Source organism: Tauraco erythrolophus, chromosome 16, assembly GCF_009769465.1.
Source record: "Tauraco erythrolophus isolate bTauEry1 chromosome 16, bTauEry1.pri, whole genome shotgun sequence".
Lineage (NCBI taxonomy): Eukaryota > Metazoa > Chordata > Aves > Musophagiformes > Musophagidae > Tauraco > Tauraco erythrolophus.
In genome coordinates this window covers 20,607,707-20,626,131 of record NC_141480.1, presented here as the reverse complement: position 1 = coordinate 20,626,131, position 18,425 = coordinate 20,607,707, and the positions used below count along the sequence as shown (strand labels likewise).

The 18,425-nt window shown below is 55.6% G+C and overlaps 1 protein-coding gene and 1 pseudogene across 1 annotated transcript; both read left to right on the top strand.

Moving 5' to 3' along the window:
• The first annotated feature begins 399 nt into the window (after positions 1 to 399).
• Positions 400 to 2,945, top strand: LOC104381202 (protocadherin alpha-3). The gene is given in 3 exon segments (XM_009988868.2): positions 400 to 690; positions 692 to 1,030; positions 1,032 to 2,945. Coding segments are annotated over 3 exon segments (2,544 nt in total).
• A 6,032-nt stretch (positions 2,946 to 8,977) lies between these two features.
• LOC147527691 (protocadherin alpha-2-like) lies at positions 8,978 to 17,489 on the top strand (annotated as a pseudogene).
• Positions 17,490 to 18,425: the final 936 nt, after the last annotated feature.

Sequence of the window (18,425 nt, the reverse complement as noted above, 5' to 3'; positions counted from 1 at the left end):
GGGAGAGAACGGAAAGGAGAAGGAAGACAAGAAAGCAAAAGAGGAAAGAGCAGAAAGCCGAGAGAGGAGAAGGAAGGACAGAAAGCAGAGAAAGAAGCTGCGAAAGTGGGAAAGAGAAAGGAAGAACCAGGAAGAAGAAAAGCAGGGAGAAGGCAAGCGCGGCAAGCCAAGTGCGGCGGGGAGCGTGTGCGGCGTCGGAGCAGCACACGGTGTCGCTGCAGGCTCAGGAACGGCGTGGGAGCGGCGAGGCGGCTCCGCCCCGGTGCGGCGGAGAGCCCGGCTGTGAGCGCGGGGGGGCGGCGCGGCGCGGGGCGGGGCGGTGAGGAGAGCCGGGGCGTGCGGGCGGCGGCGGGGAGCCGTGCGGGGCCCGGGTAAGGGCCGGTGTCGGCGGCGGCGGCGATGGCGGGGTGGTGCGTGTGGGCGGTGCGGGCGGTGGTGCTGCAGGCGGCCTGGGCGGTGGTCGGCGGGCAGGTGCGGTACTCGGTGGCGGAGGAAGCGAAGGACGGGACGGTGGTGGGGCGTCTGGCGCAGGACCTGGGCCTGGAGGCGGGCGAGGCGGAGGCGCGGCGGCTGCGGCTGGTGGCGCCGGGCCGGCGGGCGAGCGTGGAGGTGAGCGGGGCGAGCGGGGCGCTGGTGGTGAGCTCGCGGCTGGACCGGGAGGAGCTGTGCGGGAAGAGCGCGCCGTGCGCCCCTGCGGCTGGAGGTGCTGGTGGAGCGGCCGCTGCGCGTCTTCCACGTGGAGCTGGAGGTCACCGACATCAACGACAACGCCCCGCTCTTCCCCGCCGCCCGCAAAAACCTCAGCATCGCGGAGCTGTCGCTGCCGGGGTCTCGTTTCCCACTGGAGGGCGCGTCGGATGCCGATGTGGGAGCCAACGCGCAGCTCTCCTACACGCTCAGCCCCAGCGAGCACTTCTCTTTGGATTTGCATCGGAGTGAAGAATACCGAGAATCCCTGTTCCTGGTGCTACTGAAACCGCTGGACCGGGAGACGGTGCCCGTGCACCGTCTGGTGGTGACGGCGAGTGACGGGGGGCCGTCCGTCTCTGACGGGCACGATGGAGCTGGTGATCTCGGTGCTGGACGCGAACGACAACGCGCCCCAGTTCAACCAGTCGGTGTATAAAGTGCAGCTGCCGGAGGATGCTGGAGAGGGCACGTTGGTGGCGCGGGTGAACGCCACGGATCCGGACTTAGGAAGCAATGGCGATATGACGTTTACTACGAGCACAGCTTTTCCTCCAAACGGATTAAACCATTTCATTTTAAATCCGAAGACGGGGGAGATCCGACTGACGGGCGCCCTGGACTTTGAAGACGTCCGTTCGTACGAGATAGAAATCGAAGCGAGAGACAAAGGGACCCCCCCTTTGTCGGGTCACTGCAAGGTGGTGGTGGAGGTGCTGGACGTGAACGACAACGCGCCGGAGGTGCGGGTGACGTCGCTGTCGGTGCCGGTGCCGGAGGACGCGTCGGTGGGGACGGTGGTGGCGCTGCTGAGCGTGTCGGACCGGGACTCGGGGGCGAACGGTCGCGTGCGGTGCGCGGTGTGGCCGGCGGGGCCGTTCGGTCTGGTGTCGACGTTCGCGGGGTCGTACTCGCTGGTGGTGCGGGAGGCGCTGGACCGGGAGCGGGTGTCGGAGTACGAGGTGGAGGTGCGGGCGGAGGACGGCGGGTCGCCGTCGCTGCTTGGCAGGCGCGGGCTGCGGGTGTCGGTGTCGGACGTGAACGACAACGCGCCGGCGTTCGCGCAGGCCGTGTACACGGTGCTGGCGCGGGAGAACAACGCGGCGGGCGCGGAGCTGGCGCGGCTGTGGGCGCGGGACCCGGACGAGGCGGGCAACGGGCGCGTGAGCTACTCGGTGGCGGAGGGCGGCGGCGGGGGCGCGGGGCCGGGCGTCGGGTGGCGCTCGGCGTCGAGCTACGTGTCGGTGGACGCGGAGAGCGGGCGCCTGTGGGCGGTGCGTCCGTTGGACTACGAGGAGGTGCAGGTGCTGGAGTTCGAGGTGCGGGCGGTGGACGCGGGGGAGCCGCCGCTGTGCGGCAACGCGACGGTGCAGCTGTTCGTGGTGGACGAGAACGACAACGCGCCGGCGCTGCTGCCGGCTGCGGGCGGCGGGCCGGGGCCCGAGGCGGCGGGGGGCTCGGCGGCGTCGGGTCCGGAGTCGGGTGTGTTGTGGGCGTGGGCGTCGTGGGGGGCGCCGGCGGGGCAGGTGGTGGCGAAGATCCGCGCGGTGGACGCGGACTCGGGCTACAACGCGTGGCTGCGCTACGAGCTGTGGGAGCCGCGGGGGAAGGGCCCGTTCCGCGTGGGGCTGTACAGCGGCGAGGTGAGCACGGCGCGGGCGCTGGAGGAGGCGGACGGCCCGCGGCAGAGGCTGGTGATCGTGGTGCGGGACCACGGGGAGCCGGCGCGCTCGGCCACGGCCACGCTGAGCCTGTCGCTGGTGGAGGGCGCCGAGGCGGCGCTGGCGGCCGCGGGCTCGTCGTCGTCGTCGTTCTCGTCGGGGTCGGGGTCGGGTGTGCGGGCGGCGGAGGGCGGCGCGTCGCCGTCGTCGTGGTCGTCGTGGACGAACGTGTGGCTGGTGGTGGCCATCTGCGCAGTGTCGAGCGTGTTCGTGCTGGCGCTGGTGCTGTACGGGGCGTGGCGGTGGGCGCCGCGGGCGGCCGTGCTGTCGGGGCCCGGGCCGGCGACGCTGGTGTGCGCCAGCGAAGTGGGGAGCTGGTCGTACTCGCAGCGCCAGAGCCGGAGCCTGTGCGTGGCGGAGGGCGCGGGCAAGAGCGACCTGATGGTTTTCAGCCCCAACTTCCCGCCGCCGCCCGGCCCCGCGGCGAAGGAGACGCAGCCGGAGGCGCCCGCTCTGCTGGACACGGTCAGTGGCCCTTCCTCGCCCCTTGCCCCGGAGCCCCTTCTCCCTTCTGGCCCTTCCGGGTGGCCCTGGTAGCCCTTCCGTGAGGGCCTCTGGTCAGGCGTTGGTGGGAGGGTGGCTGAGTCCGTGGGGCGTGTGGGCGGTGGGTGCTTGGCGGGTGCTCGGGGATGTTAACGGGACCTTTGCCTGTGGCTCGGCGTCGTTGTCGGAGCCCCTCGGCTCTTGCTTTGCTGTTCTGGGAGTGAGTTGCCTAAAATCAGTGTCGTTTGCGATGAGAGGTGACAACGACTCATTTTTCGGGACGGTCTTTCTTGCTGGTGTGCAGCATTTTCACCCGAGCTTGGTGAAGGGGTGCGAGACCAGCAGGCTGTGGTGGTGACAGTCCCCTTGTTCCTGTTTACTGCTTGTTCCCTTTGCTGATTGCTGACCTTTCAGTCTGAGATGTGGTTTCTTGTGGAAGACTCTGTCCTCCTCCTGTGTGCTTCTCCTGTGCAAGAGATGTGGTTCAGTGTGACAACTAGGACTTTACATTGTGGTGTAGTTTCTCCAGTTTTACTTGCTCCACACGGCTATTATGAAAGTAGGGAAAGCAATACGGATTTGTCTTATGTTCTTTTTCCACATATGTTGTTGCTTTGCTCTCTTAGTCTATAGTGTTCAGGGAGAGGAGTGTGACCCAAGGTAGCTGTCAGATAGGGGAATTTTTTTGTTTTCTTTTCCTGCTCCTGCATACCATGTTATTGGGTTCTGTTCCTGTCTGGAGAAATGACATGATTTGATGTACGTTGTCCTGTTTTGATAGGTTTTCAATATTTGTTTATGCATTGAAAGCCTTATGGAACCTTTAGAAACCTTCTTTTCCAAAAATCCTAAAGTGTCTGACACTTGAGATACCATCCGTTACATTGTTGTGCTCACCAGCATTCAGGTTGTTCTCTCACAGAAGACAAATCCATGCCCGTTGCCATGAGAAGTGTCCTGACACCATCTCTACAAATGGATGTGTAACATTTCAGAGGTGTACAGAGCTCCCGGGTGAGAAGCATTGCGAAACATGAATGTGAAGTACAGGGTCTGCTCTAACAAAGGGTTAGAGTGGGGAAGGGAGGCTGACTAGAGGAAAGCATGAGACCGGATGGGCACAGAGTGTTCCTGCCCAAGATTCTTTACCAGTCTCCAAGGGCCTGGAGTTGGAGACCTGCTGGATCTTGAGGCTGTGTGTGGTGTTGAAATATCCCCAATGTCTTTTGAGACTATAAATATCTGGCACCCAGTCCTTGTGCTGGTGCCAGAGTGCTGGAGGAAATGTGTTGGCAAGAGGGGCTGAGACGGAGCTTGATGAACACTGTCTGATTAATATTTTTTCTGCTGTTTTGGTAAAGGTATTGTGGGAGGGCTGTGCTTCAATGTCCCATCCTTGTGTTGGGGTGGGCATCTATAGGAGCTTCCACAGCCACTGATGTTGCTGTGATGGCTCAGGCAGCGTGGTTGGCTTCTCCTCTTCATGCACTTGCATAGGTGACCCCGGTAGAGATGGTGTGTTCTTTTGTCAATGTTCTGTCATTCCGATATGTACATGTACAAACCAAATCCTGCAGAGCAGCCTAGCTCAGGTTTTCTATTGTAGAAATGCTGTGGAATTCCTTGGGAAAGACCATGGGCCATATTATAAGAAGACAAGAATGGGAGATGATGTGATTGTCTTGAGAACGCATGTGCTAGAGTGGAGAATGCTTAGAATGAAGCATGAGTCAGGATGGGCATGGAGTGTTCTTTTGTAGGATCTTTCCTGGACTGGAAGGGTCTGGAGTTGGAGGCCTTCTGGATCTGGAGACAGTTACATTGTATTCAAATACCCACAATGTCTTTTGAGGTTATAAAGAGCTCTCACCAGAGACAGTCCCTTGTGCTGCTGCCTGCCTGACGTAGGCAATGTGTTGGTAAGGGGGGGATAAGGTACAGATTGGTGAATGCTGTCAGAGGGACCTTTTCTCTCTTGTTTTGAGAAGGGTGTTGTGGGAGGTGCTCTCCTTGTGTAGTGGTGGGCGTCTGTAGTAGCTTCCACAGGCTTGATCTTGCCATGATTGTTCCTTTGTCTTACTAAGGAAGGATTGTGAGGGCATACGATGAGTGTAATCTTTGTGCTCTTGACTTCCGCTACGTGTGCACTTGCACAGTAGCCTCGGTAGAGATGCTGTGTCCTGTTGCATATGGCTTGTTCTGATGTGTGCACGTACACGCCAAACCAGCTCTGTTTTTCCATGGTACAAATTTTCCCACTCAGTTGAAAACGTGAGTGTGCTTGTGCTTCAGCATTTGGTGTGGTTCTCTCAAAGAATGCAATCTGTGAGGAGTGGTATCAGAGCTGTCATAGGATCTTGAAGTACTCTAACTTGCAGCTCTATAGAGATTCCACCTAAAAATGCTTAAAAGTGCCAAGTATTTAGAGTGATGTTCATGCATGTGGAAGGTGTCTGCCAGAGAGTGAGTGGCACTCACTACATATGTTATTTGTGGCGAGCACAAGGAAAGATGAGGCTGTGCAAAGGCTGGGTCATGCTCAGAGTGGGATTTTGAGCTGGGTGAAGTTATTGTGGTGACGCAATGTCTGGGTATTGTGGCAGTGATGCTCATAGTGGCATGGGTAGGGCCTGGGCATGTGTCACTGGGAGAGAGACTTTGAGTGGGGAAGAGTCTTGGCTAATGGAGATGAAGATGCTGGGTAGAACACGGACTGAGTCATTGTGGAAGAACTTGAGAATGTCTGCTTAGCTGGAGATCACATTACCCATGGCGTGTCATAGAGATTGCCAGTAGAAAACCTTGATAAGAGGCCTGATGCAGAGCTGCTTGCTTGGCATCCTCTCAGGACCTCCAGAAATTGTGTACGCTCTTTCACCCTTTTGCCCTCTGTGGTATTCCTGCATGAGGATTCCTTTAATCATATTCTCTTGAATGTAGTATGTTATTGGTCAAACAGAAGACTTTTGAAGCTTGAATCATTTTGTCTGCCTTCTGTAAAGCTCTCCTCGGTCATCTCTCTGCTCATCTCTCTTGCTAGCAAGGGAGAAAAGTGCTCTCTGTATTCAAGACTTTGACCAGCCTTGCGTTTCAGTGAAGTGGAATGGGAACCTTTGGTTTTCTTCTGTCAGCAAGAATTGTCATTCTGGGCTGTGATGGGTTTGAGTTCCTGAATGAAGGACCCTTTGTGCGTTGTTTGGACTCACTGGAGCCTGTTTGCAGAATGTCCAAGTACCTGGGACTCGAGCCTGTGTTTCAGAGGGTGGTGGATTCTGCTGTGACGTAGCAGAGCTGTTCTTTGCCATATGATTGCCGTGCTCTGTTGTTTGGCAAGTCCTCGAGTGGACTGAAGGCTGCTGAGTGTGATCTTGTTCCAGAAGTGGAAGGGAGGTGCAGGGTCAGTCTGTCTTGCATAGCATGGAGGAAAGCAGGAAAGTTGTTGCCCATCTGTAGGCATGGAAGGCAGAAGGGAGGGGAATGAGCACTCTTGTCAAAGGACATTTCCATGCCTCCTGGCAAGTGTGGTGTAGTCATGTGTCAAATATTTTGGTAAATGGGAAAAAGAAAAGAGGAGACGAGGATGGAAGCAACAGAGAACAGGAGTCAAGATGAGGGCAGGAGAGACCAGGAAAGAAAGAGGGAGAAAGGGAAGAAGGAGGAAAGACAAAAGAGAAAAGGAAGAGAGAATAGAAGAGAAAGGAAAGGAGGACTTTGATACATGCTCTCCCACCCAGTTGATATCGTGAGAGCGATTACACTTTGATATTTGGTATGATTCTCTGCAAGAATGAAATCCATGTGGAGTGGGATCGGAGCCGTCATAATTGCAATCACAGAATTTTTAAGAACTCAAACGTGCAGCTCTGTGGTGTTTCCTCCTACAATTTCTGAAAAGGCACAAAGTCTTTAGGGTGAAGTCCAGGCATCTGGGAAATGTCTGCCAGACACTATGTGGTTTTGCAGCCATTTTGTGTTCTTTGTGTCAGTCACGAGGAAAGGTGAGGCTGTGCAAAAGTCTGGGTCATGGTCAGGGTGGGGTTTAGAGGTGGGGATGTTGTTGGTGTTGAGCAATGTCTGAGTATTTTGGCTCTGATCGTGTGAGTGGTACCGAATAGGGCCTGGACATGTGTGATAGGGAGGATGACTTGGAGTGGGGAAGAGTCTTCCCTGATGGAAATGAAGATGGTGGGTAGAAGACGATCTGTGTCATTGTGGAAGGACTGAAGAATGTCTGCTTGGATGTGGTGATGCCATTTCCCAGGGCATGGGATAGAGTTAGCCATCAGTGCAGGGAATGGCCTTTCCAGTGTCCTCAGCTGAGGTTAGCATTGAGAGAATGTCCTGAGCTTTCAGGTGTCCCTCCCTGCTTCCCCTGTGACAGAAGGACATCAGGGAGCACTGTGACTGTCTGGTGATTTAAAGGCTTTGCAGAACGTGGGTCATTTTTTCCACTCCATCTTCCCTGGAAATCTGTGCTAACGTTAAGGGCAAATGTCCCTTAGAAGCCGTTTCCCTCCCCTGCAAGTGTTTCTTTTCTGAAGAAGCAATGAGTGATGCTACAGGTAAGTTGCTCCTACCTAAACAATATGAGTCTGAGAGACAAAGATGTACTTTTGCTCCTGTTTTTGTTCTTGTTGTATCTTCATCTTGGATTGGCCAGATGTTGCCTGGATTGGGAGTTGGACTCGATGATCCTTATGGGTCTCTTCCAAGTTGAGATATTGTATAATTGGAGCAGCAAAGCACCACTGCCTGCTCTCGTTCCTTTCTTGGAGCTTTTGGTCACAGTGTGAGCAAGTGACAGCCAGCGCGTCTGGAGGAGGGACCCTGATGTGTTTCTGGGAGTGGCTGTGTTGGGAGTTAAGGGGATATTGTCAGTGAGAATGCCGTGGTGTTACCTTGGTGGCTTTTGAGAGGTGGCTGCTGAGTGAGAGGTATTTGGAGTAGACTAATGCCCCTGGGCACCGAGTTTCTTGCTTTGTTGTTCTGGCAGTGCATGCCTGTCTGAAAGGGAAAGCAAGAGCTCACCATTCATTGTGGAGGTGGAAAATGAGGCCAGAAGAAGAGGTACATGAGGAGTGCTCGGGAGCTGTGGTTGGTCCGTTCTTTTTCAGCCTTCTCAGAGATTTGTTGTGCTGGGCTGTAATGAGTTTGAGTTTCCAAAGGAAAGCATCCCTGAGTGTTGTTTGGGCTCACTGGAGTGTTTTTGCACAAATGTCCAAGGTCTTGGTTTTGTGTTTCAGAGGATGGTGGATTCATGTCTTGAGAGGACGAGGGCTGAAGAGTGTGATTTTCTTGCCAGAAGGAGAGGTGAAGAGTCAGAGTGTCTGTCGTGCATAGACTGGAGGAAAGCAGGAAGGTTGTTCCTCGTCTGGAAGGATGGAAGGCGTGAGGGCAGAGGAAGGAGAGCTCTTGCCAAAGGGCATGTCCGTGCTCCATGTTGATTGTATTGTAGACATGTAGAAAATATTTTGGTAAAGGCGAAAAAAGAGGAGACATGGATGAAAGCAAAATTAAAGAGGAGGCAAGGATAAAACTGGGTGAGGCAAAAAAGAAGGAAGAGAAAGGGAAAAACGAGGAAAGAGGAAAAAGATTAATGGAAGTGAAAGGAAGAGATGAAGAATGAAAAAGGTGCCGAAAAAGAATGAGAAATAAGAAATGAAAGAGGAAGGAAAACGAGGAAGGAAGTAAGGAGAAAGAAAATGAAACCAGAACGAAGCAAGCACTAGAGAGAAATAAAATAACGTAAGAAAAGATAAATGAGTTTACTGATACGCCCGAACGTAGTGAGTGTACAGAGAAAGGTGGTGAGTGAGTGAAAAGGAGAAAGAAAGAAACAAGGAAGGAAGAAGGGAAGCAAGGAAGAAACTGAAAAGGAAAGGAAGATGACAAAAGGAGAAACAAGGAATAAACAGTAAAGGAGATGACGAGGTTGCAACATTAACTTGCGGAAGAATCGCAGAAGAAAAGAAAAAAACAAGGAAGAAATCTAGCGAAGTGAAAAAGCAAGTAAAGAAGAAAAGAAAGAAAAGAAGGGAAGGGAGGAAGGAAGGACGAGATAATAGACAAGATGACCAGCACGCACCATGTCACCTCTAGTCGCCGAAGGGAGCTGGTCTCTACAGCTTCCGCCTTGGTTAGAGTACCGCGCTCCGGCGCTGATAGCCCGTCATTAGCGCTGATGCCCGTAATTAGCGCTGATGGCTCCGTCTTTGATGTTCGCCGCCGCGGCACCGGAGGCGACTGTTGAGCTGCGAGCGGGGGTAAAGAAGAGCGAAGGATGGAAAGAGAAGGGAAAGGGGAGTGAAGAATCGGGCACGGCCGGGAGAGAACGGAAAGGAGAAGGAAGAGAAGAAAGCAAAAGAGGAAAGAGCAGAAAGCTGAGAGAGGAGAAGGAAGGAAAGGAAGTAGAAAAGGAAAATGCGCAAGTGGGAAAGAGAAAGGAGAAGGAGGAAGAAGAAAAGCAGGGAGAAGGCAAGCGCGGCAAGCGAAGTGCGGCGGGAGCGTGTGCGGCGTCGGAGCAGCACACGGTGTCGCTGCAGGCTCAGGAACGGCGTGGGAGCGGCGAGGCGGCTCCGCCCCGGTGCGGCGGAGAGCCCGGCTGTGAGCGCGGGGGGGCGGCGCGGCGCGGGGCGGGGCGGTGAGGAGAGCCGGGGCGTGCGGGCGGCGGCGGGGAGCCGTGCGGGGCCCGGGTAAGGGCCGGTGTCGGCGGCGGCGATGGCGGGGTGGTGCGTGTGGGCGGTGCGGGTGGTGGTGCTGCAGGCGGCCTGGGCAGTGGTCGGCGGGCAGGTGCGGTACTCGGTGGCGGAGGAAGCGAAGGGCGGGACGGTGGTGGGGCGTCTGGCGCAGGACCTGGGCCTGGAGGCGGGCGAGGCGGAGGCGCGGCGGCTGCGGCTGGTGGCGCCGGGCCGGCGGGCGAGCGTGGAGGTGAGCGGGGCGAGCGGGGCGCTGGTGGTGAGCGCGCGGCTGGACCGGGAGGAGCTGTGCGGGAAGAGCGCGCCGTGCGCCCTGCGGCTGGAGGTGCTGCTGGAGCGGCCGCTGCGCGTCTTCCACGTGGAGCTGGAGGTCACCGACATCAACGACAACGCCCCGCGCTTCCCCGCCGCCCGCAAAAACCTCAGCATCGCGGAATTCACCACGCTGCCGGGGTCTCGTTTCCCGCTGGAGGGGGCGTCGGATGCCGATGTGGGAGCCAACGCGCAGCTCTCCTACACGCTCAGCCCCAGCGAGCACTTTACGCTGGATGTTAAATCCTCTGATGAAAATAGGAAGTCCCTGTTCCTGGTGCTCGTGAAACCTCTGGACCGGGAGGCAGTGCCTGTGCACCGGTTGGTGCTGACAGCGAGTGACGGGGGCCGTCCGTCTCTGACGGGCACGATGGAGCTGGTGATCTCGGTGCTGGACGCGAACGACAACGCGCCCCAGTTCAACCAGTCGGTGTATAAAGTGCAGCTGCCGGAGAGCGCTGGAGAGGGGACGCTGGTGACGCGGGTGAACGCCACAGATCCGGACGAGGGTGTTAATCAGGAGTTTTCTTACAGCATCGTCAGTTCGGTACCTGCAGGTAACAGAGACCTATTCACTGTTGATCCCAAAACGGGGGACATTAGACTGACGGGCGCCCTGGACTTTGAAGATGCCCATTTGCACGAGTTGCAAATCGAAGCGAAAGACAAAGGGACCCCCCCTTTGTCGGGTCACTGCAGCGTTGAGCTGGAGGTGCTGGACGTGAACGACAACGCGCCGGAGGTGCGGGTGACGTCGCTGTCGGTGCCGGTGCCGGAGGACGCGTCGGTGGGGACGGTGGTGGCGCTGCTGAGCGTGTCGGACCGGGACTCGGGGGCGAACGGTCGCGTGCGGTGCGCGGTGTGGCCGGCGGGGCCGTTCGGTCTGGTGTCGACGTTCGCGGGGTCGTACTCGCTGGTGGTGCGGGAGGCGCTGGACCGGGAGCGGGTGTCGGAGTACGAGGTGGAGGTGCGGGCGGAGGACGGCGGGTCGCCGTCGCTGGTTGGCAGGCGCGGGCTGCGGGTGTCGGTGTCGGACGTGAACGACAACGCGCCGGCGTTCGCGCAGGCCGTGTACACGGTGCTGGCGCGGGAGAACAACGCGGCGGGCGCGGAGCTGGCGCGGCTGTGGGCGCGGGACCCGGACGAGGCGGGCAACGGGCGCGTGAGCTACTCGGTGGCGGAGGGCGGCGGCGGGGGCGCGGGGCCGGGCGTCGGGTGGCGCTCGGCGTCGAGCTACGTGTCGGTGGACGCGGAGAGCGGGCGCCTGTGGGCGGTGCGTCCGTTGGACTACGAGGAGGTGCAGGTGCTGGAGTTCGAGGTGCGGGCGGTGGACGCGGGGGAGCCGCCGCTGTGCGGCAACGCGACGGTGCAGCTGTTCGTGGTGGACGAGAACGACAACGCGCCGGCGCTGCTGCCGGCTGCGGGCGGCGGGCCGGGGCCCGAGGCGGCGGGGGGTCCGGGTGCGGGTCCGGAGTCGGGGGTGTTGTGGGCGTGGGCGTCGTGGGGGGCGCCGGCGGGGCAGGTGGTGGCGAAGATCCGCGCGGTGGACGCGGACTCGGGCTACAACGCGTGGCTGCGCTACGAGCTGTGGGAGCCGCGGGGGAAGGGCCCGTTCCGCGTGGGGCTGTACAGCGGCGAGGTGAGCACGGCGCGGGCGCTGGAGGAGGCGGACGGCCCGCGGCAGAGGCTGGTGATCGTGGTGCGGGACCACGGGGAGCCGGCGCGCTCGGCCACGGCCACGCTGAGCCTGTCGCTGGTGGAGGGCGCCGAGGCGGCGCTGGCGGCCGCGGGCTCGTCGTCGTCGTCGTTTCTCGTCGTCGTCGGGTCGGGTGTGCGGGCGGCAGAGGGAGGCACTTCGTCGTGGTCGTCGTGGACGAACGTGTGGCTGGTGGTGGCCATCTGCGCAGTGTCGAGCGTGTTCGTGCTGGCGCTGGTGCTGTACGGGGCGTGGCGGTGGGCGCCGCGGGCGGCCGTGCTGTCGGGGCCCGGGCCGGCGGCGCTGGTGTGCGCCAGCGAAGTGGGGAGCTGGTCGTACTCGCAGCGCCAGAGCCGGAGCCTGTGCGTGGCGGAGGGCGCGGGCAAGAGCGACCTGATGGTTTTCAGCCCCAACTTCCCGCCGCCGCCCGGCCCCCGCGGCGAAGGAGACGCAGCCGGAGGCGCCCGCTCTGCTGGACACGGTCAGTGGCCCTTCCCTCGCCCCTTGCCCCGGGGCCCCTTCTCCTTTCTGGCCCTTCTGGGTGTCCTTGTGGCCCTTCCGTGAGGGCCACTGGTCAGGCGTTGGTGGGAGGGTGACTGAGTCCGCGGGGCGTGTGGGCAGTGGGTGCTTGGTGGGTGCTTGTGGATGTTAACGGGACCTTTGCCTTTGGCTCGGCATCGTTGTCGGAGCCCCTCGGCTCTTGCTTTGCTGTTCTGGGTGTGAGCTGAATAAAATTAGCGTTGATTGGGATGAGAGGTGCCAACGACATCAGTTTTCAGTATCATGACAGCCCAGCTGCAGAGAGTTTCCTGATCCCCATGAATATGACACCTCTGTGTGTTTGTATGTTCCCTTCGTTGCTGGGAAGCATCTGCAGAAGCTGGAATGAGCCTTGAGTTGGGCGGGAAGGAAACTGTGTGTCCCAGTTTTGGCTGGGACAGAGTTTTTTTTTTAACAGCCAGAAGAGCTCCCTGTTTTGGTTTCACTCAGAGGCTCACTCTGAGAAGAATGCTGATAGCAAGCTGATGTTTGTGGTTGGAAGTGAAACTCCAAGGACTTTTCAGTGTGCGGAGTACAGAAACACGGTGGGATAAGGGGGGAGCATAGCTGGGACAAGGGGGACACGATTCCCCTTGTGATTTGTGTGGAACTTAAGACTGAGGGCCAAACCGGCCAATTAGTATTCCATATCATGCAGCGTCATGCCCAGTATAAAAGTGAGGGTCAGCCGGGAAGAAGGGCTTTTGCGCTTTTGCTCTTTTTGCACTTTTGCTCTTTTGCGCTTGCTGCGCTGTTGCTCTGCTGTTTTTTTTCTTTCTCTCTCTCTCTCTTTCTCTCCCTCTCTGCCCCTCTCTATTTCGGGGCCTCACGTTCGTCCGGGATTTGCAGTTTTCGGGACGAGACGGGCTTCGCATACGAGGGGTGGTGAGCACCTATCTGTGTATTAAATCATCTGTATTAAATCACTCTTATCTCAACCCCACGGTTTCCCGTTTATCCTTTAATTCTCTCCCTCATTCCTGGGGTGGGGGAGGGGGAGTGACTGGCTGTGTGTGGGGCGGACCGTTTAAACCTAACCCACGACACTGTGGCATGTGGAACGGGTGAATGTTGTTAATGGCAGTGAGTAGGGCCTGGCCATGTCTTGATGTGAAGGGTGACCTTGAGCAGTGGGGAAGAGTTGTGTGAGGGAAATGGAAATCCTTGGGAAGAGAATGGGCCATGTCATAACAAGACAAGAATGGGAGATGGTGTGCTTATCTGGAGAATGCATGTCCCAGAGTGGGGAACGGAGGATGCTTCAAGGTAAGCATGAGACAGGATGGCACAGAGCCATGCTACCCAGAATTCTTTTCCAGGCTCCAACAGTCTGGAGTTGGAGGTCTTCTGCATCTTTACATAGCGTATGGTATTGAAATGCCAACAATGTCCCCTGACATTATGAATAACTGGTACTAGAGAGAGTCCCTTGTGCTGCTGCTGCCTGATTGCAATGGTAATGTCATGATGAAAGCAGGTGAGATACAAGCTGCTGAACACTGTCTGATGCTGCCACTGCTGATTTGGAAAAGTTGTTGTGGGACATAGCGATTCAATCTGCTCTCCTTGCATAGTGATGGGCATCTACAGGAGCTTCATTAGCTGTTGCTGATGCTGTGATGCTTCTGTTGTCCTCAGTAGAATTTTTAAGTGCCGATATAAGCAGGAGGGTGTGACCTCTGTGCACTCAACTTCCCCTTCTCATCCACTTCCATAGGCCAGCCTCAGTAGAGATGGTGTGTCCTCTTGTCAATATTCTCTCATTATGATAGGTGCACATACATACCAGACCCTGCAGAGCAGCCCAGCTCAGGTGTTCTGTCATAGAAATGCTACGGAAATCCTTGGGAAAGACCACAGGCCGTGTCATAAGAAGACAAGAATGGGAGATGATGTGCTTCTCTTGAGAACACATGTGCTAGCATGAGGAATGGTGGATCCTGGATCCCTTCCTAGGCTGGAAGAGTCTGGAGTAAGAGGCATTCTGGGTCTTGAGATAGTTACACGGTATTGAAATGCCCACAGTGTCTTTTGAGGTTATGAAGATCTCCCACCAGAGACAGTCCTTGTGTTGCTGCCTGCCTGGACGTAGATAATGTGTTGATAAGTGCGGGTAAGGGAGCGATTGCTGAATATTGTCAGAGGGACCTTTTCTCTCTTCTTTTGAGAAGGTTGTTGTGGGAGGGTAGTGCTTCAGTTTGCTCTCATTGTGTACTGGTGAGCATCTGTAGTAGCTTTCACAAAACTTTATGTTTACATGATGTTTTCCTTTGTACTGTTTGGGAAGGGTTGGTAAAGGCACATGATGAGACGGGTATAATTCTTTGTGCTCTTGATTCCCCCTACGTGTGCACTTGCACAGTAGCCTCGGTAGAGATGCTGTGTCCCTCTTACACATGGCTCGTTCTGATGTGTGCATGTACACAGCAACCCTGCAGAGTAGTTTGGCTCTGGTTTTCTGTGTGGAAATTTTCCCACCCAGTTGAAAACGTGAACGCGTTTGTGCTTTGGCATTTGGTGTGGTTCTCTCGAAGAATGAAATCCATGTGGAGTGGGATCTGAGCTGTCACTGCTCTGATCACAGAATCTTGAAGAACTGTAACATGTAACTCTGTAGAGTTTCCAGCGGAAATTGCTGAAAAGGTGATTAAGTATTTAGGTGCAAAGGCCTGGGTCGTGCTCAGGGTGGGGTTTCAAGCTGGGACGTGTCATAAGGAGACAAGAATGGGAATGATGTGCTTGTCTTGGGAACGCATGTCCCAGAGTAGGTGTTGCGGTTTAGCCCCAGCCCGGTAGCTAAGCTACCATGGGGCCATGCTCACTCACTCCTCTCTCCCCAGTGGGGTGGAGAGGAAAAAACAGTAACAAAAGGTTTGAGGGTTGAGATAAGAACAGGGAGGGAGTCACCCACCACTGTGGCCCATGTGTTCGGAGACAAAATGAACTTCAATTGTTGTCAGTTACTTGAGAGAGGATAATGAGAAACAAAGCCAGATCTTAAAACACCTTCCCCCACCCCTCCCCTTCTTCCTGGTTCTACCTCCTCCCCACTCAGCAGTGCAAGGGGGATGGGGAATGGGGTGTTGCAGGTACAATCCTCACATGCTGTTTCTGCTGCTCCTTCCTGATTGGGGGGACATTCCTTACACTCTTCCCCTGCTCCAACATGGGCTGCCCCTCATGCAAGACAGTCCTCTCCATGATCTTTCCTCCATGTGAGTCCTTCCTTAAGGATGCAATCCTTACCCATCAGATGGTTCCAGCACCGGTTTTCCCCTCATAGTCAGAATCTTCTTAGGATGCAGCCACTCGCTCCAGCGTGGAGTCCCTTCCCCACGAAACTACAGCTGCGTCTCTGCTCCATGTGTCAATCTGTGTCAGGAGGTTCTGGGTGTCACAAGGGCAGAGTAGAGGGGGGAAAATCACCTCCCTGACGTGCTAGCCACACTTCTTTGGTGCAGTGCAGGGACACGATTGTTTTTCTTGGCTGTGAGTGCACATTGCTGGCTCATATTCAGTTTTTCATCCACCATCACCTCCAAGCCCATCTCCTCAATGCTTCTCTCAATCCCCTCATTGCCCCGCCTGTATCCGTCCTTTGGGATTGCCCTGACCAGGTGCCAGGACCATATTGAACTTCTTGAGGTTTGCAGAGGCCTACCTCTGTAGCATGTCAGGGTCTCTCTCTGGATGGCATCCCTTCCCTCTGCGAATCAACCACAGCACTCATCTCGCTGTCATCTGCAAACTTGATGGGGTTCACTCAGTCCCATTGTCCACATCCTCGACAAAGATGTATGTAATGCTGGTCCTGATACAGGCCCCTGAGGGACACCACTCGTCACTGTCTCCACCCAGACGTTGCCATTGACCGTGACTCTTTGAGTGTGAACTGTGCAGCTAGTTCCTTATTCATTGAGTGATCCACCTGTCAAATCCATGTCTTTCCATTATAGAGACAAGGATGTTGTGCTAGACAGTATCAGTCAGGTGGGAGAGCCTCTCCTCATGGGGAGAGGCTGTTCAGAGGGCCTGTTGTGATAGGACAAGGGGTAATGGTTTTAAAATAGAGGGAGGTAGATTCAGATTGGATATTAGGAAAAAATTTTTACCATGAGAGTTGTAGAACACTGGAACAGGTTGCCCAGAGAGGTGGTGGATGCTCCATCCCTGGAGACGTTCAAGGCCAGGTTGGACGAGGCCCTGAGCAACCTGATCTAGTTGGAGATGTCCCTGTTCCTTGCAGGGGGGTTGGACTAGATGACCTTTGAAGGTCCCTTCCAGCCCTAACCATTCTATTCCATTCTAGGTGGATGATATCAGTCATCTTCCCTTGTCCACCAATGCTGTAACACTGTCATAGAAGGCCACCAGAATTGTCAGGTATGATTTGGCCTTAGTGAAGCCATGTTGGATGTCACCAGTCACCTCTCTGTATTCCATGTGCCTTAGCATAGTTTCCAGGAGGGTTTACTCCATGATCTTGCTGGGCAGAGAGGTGAGACTGACTGGCCTGTAGTTCCCTGGGTCTTCCTTTTTTCCCTTTTTAAGACTGGTGGTTATGTTTCCCATTGTCTGGTCACTGGGAACTTCACCGGACTGCCTCAACTTTTCAAATATGATGGATAATGGCTTAGCAACTTTGTCTGCCAGTTGCCTCAGGAGCATGCGGATGCATCGCGTCAGGTCCTCATGAGCTAGTGCACCTTCAGGTTTCTTACCTTGTCTCCGAACCTGATCTTCTCCTAAGGTTGGTGGTACTTCATTCTCTCAGCTGAGTTTTGCTCTTTCCAGGTGTGAGTCATTCTACTTTAGATAAAATCAGTGCCAATTGTGTATGAGAGGTGCCACAATATCAGCTTCAAGAAGCTCTTGCTTACTGATGGCAGCATTTTCAGTCGAGCTTGATGAAGAACTGCAAGAGATGCAGGCTGTGGTGCTGACAGTCCCCCAGGCACCATTACTGACAGTTTGTTTTTGCTGGGGACTGCTCCCTGTGCTTGATCAGATGTGGGTTCGTGTGGAAAACTTTTTATGTTCTTTCAATATTTGGATCAGCAGTGACAACTTAAAGAATCTGTGTAAACTTTCTTTTTCTAGCTAAAAAAACCCAAACATCTCCAAATTGTCCTGCAGATTAGATATCATCTGTTTCAGTGCTGTGTGATCAGCATTTGAGTGGCTCTATTTCAGTGCATGAAATCCAAGCCCATTGCCATTAGAGCTGTCCCAACTAGCTTTGTGAAAGGTAGGTCCTGCTTAACTATCCTGATCTCCTTCTATGACAAGGTGACCCACTTAGTGAATGAGGGCAAGGCTGTGGATGTTGTCTATCGGACTTTAGTAAGCCTTTGACACTGTTCCCCAGAGCACTCTCTGGGAGAAATTGGCTGCTCATGGCTTGATGGGTGTACTCTTTGCTGTGTCAAGACTGGGCTGGCTGGCCAGGCCCCAGGAGTGTGGTGAATGGAGTTCGTTCCTGTTGGCGGCTGGTCACCAGGGGTGTTCTGCAGGGCTCAGAACTGGGGCCGTTTTTGTTCAATATGTTTATCAGTGAAGGGATCGAGTGCACCTTCAGTAACTCAGACGACACCAAGAGAGGTGGGAGTGTTGACCTTCTTAAGGGTAGGAAGGCTCTACAGAGGGATCTGGACAGGCTGGATCGATGGGCCAAAGCCAATTGTATGAGGGTCAACAAGGCTACATGTTGAGAGTCCTGCAATCGAATCACAACCACCCCATGGAACGCTAAAGGATTGGGGAAGAGTGGCCGGAAAGCTGCTTGGTGGAAAAGGACCTGGTTGCATGTTGCTTGACAGACGGTTGAACGTGAGCCAGCGTGTGGGCAAGGGTGGCCAAGAGATGGCCAATAGCATCCTGTCTTATATCGGAAGTAGTGTGGCCAGCAGGACTAGGGAAGTGATTGTCCCCTGTACTCAGCACTGCTGAGGCCACACCTTGAATACTGTGTTCAGTTTGAGCCCTCTCTACAAGAAAGTCTTGAGGTGCTGGAGCTTGTCCAAAGGAGGGCAACGAAGCTGGTGAAGGGTCTGGAGCACGTGTCTTATGAGGAGTAGCTGAAGGAACTGGGGTTGTCTGTGCTGCATGCAAGGAAGCTGACGGGAGACCTCTACTAACTCCATGAAAGGAGATTGTAATGAGGTAGGTGTCGATGTCTTTTCCCAAGTAGCAAGTCTGGGCCAAGGGGAAGCGGCCTCAAGTGTGTGGGACAGGGGAGGTTTAGATTGATGTTGGAAAACTTTCTTCACCAAAAGGGTTGTCAAGCATTGG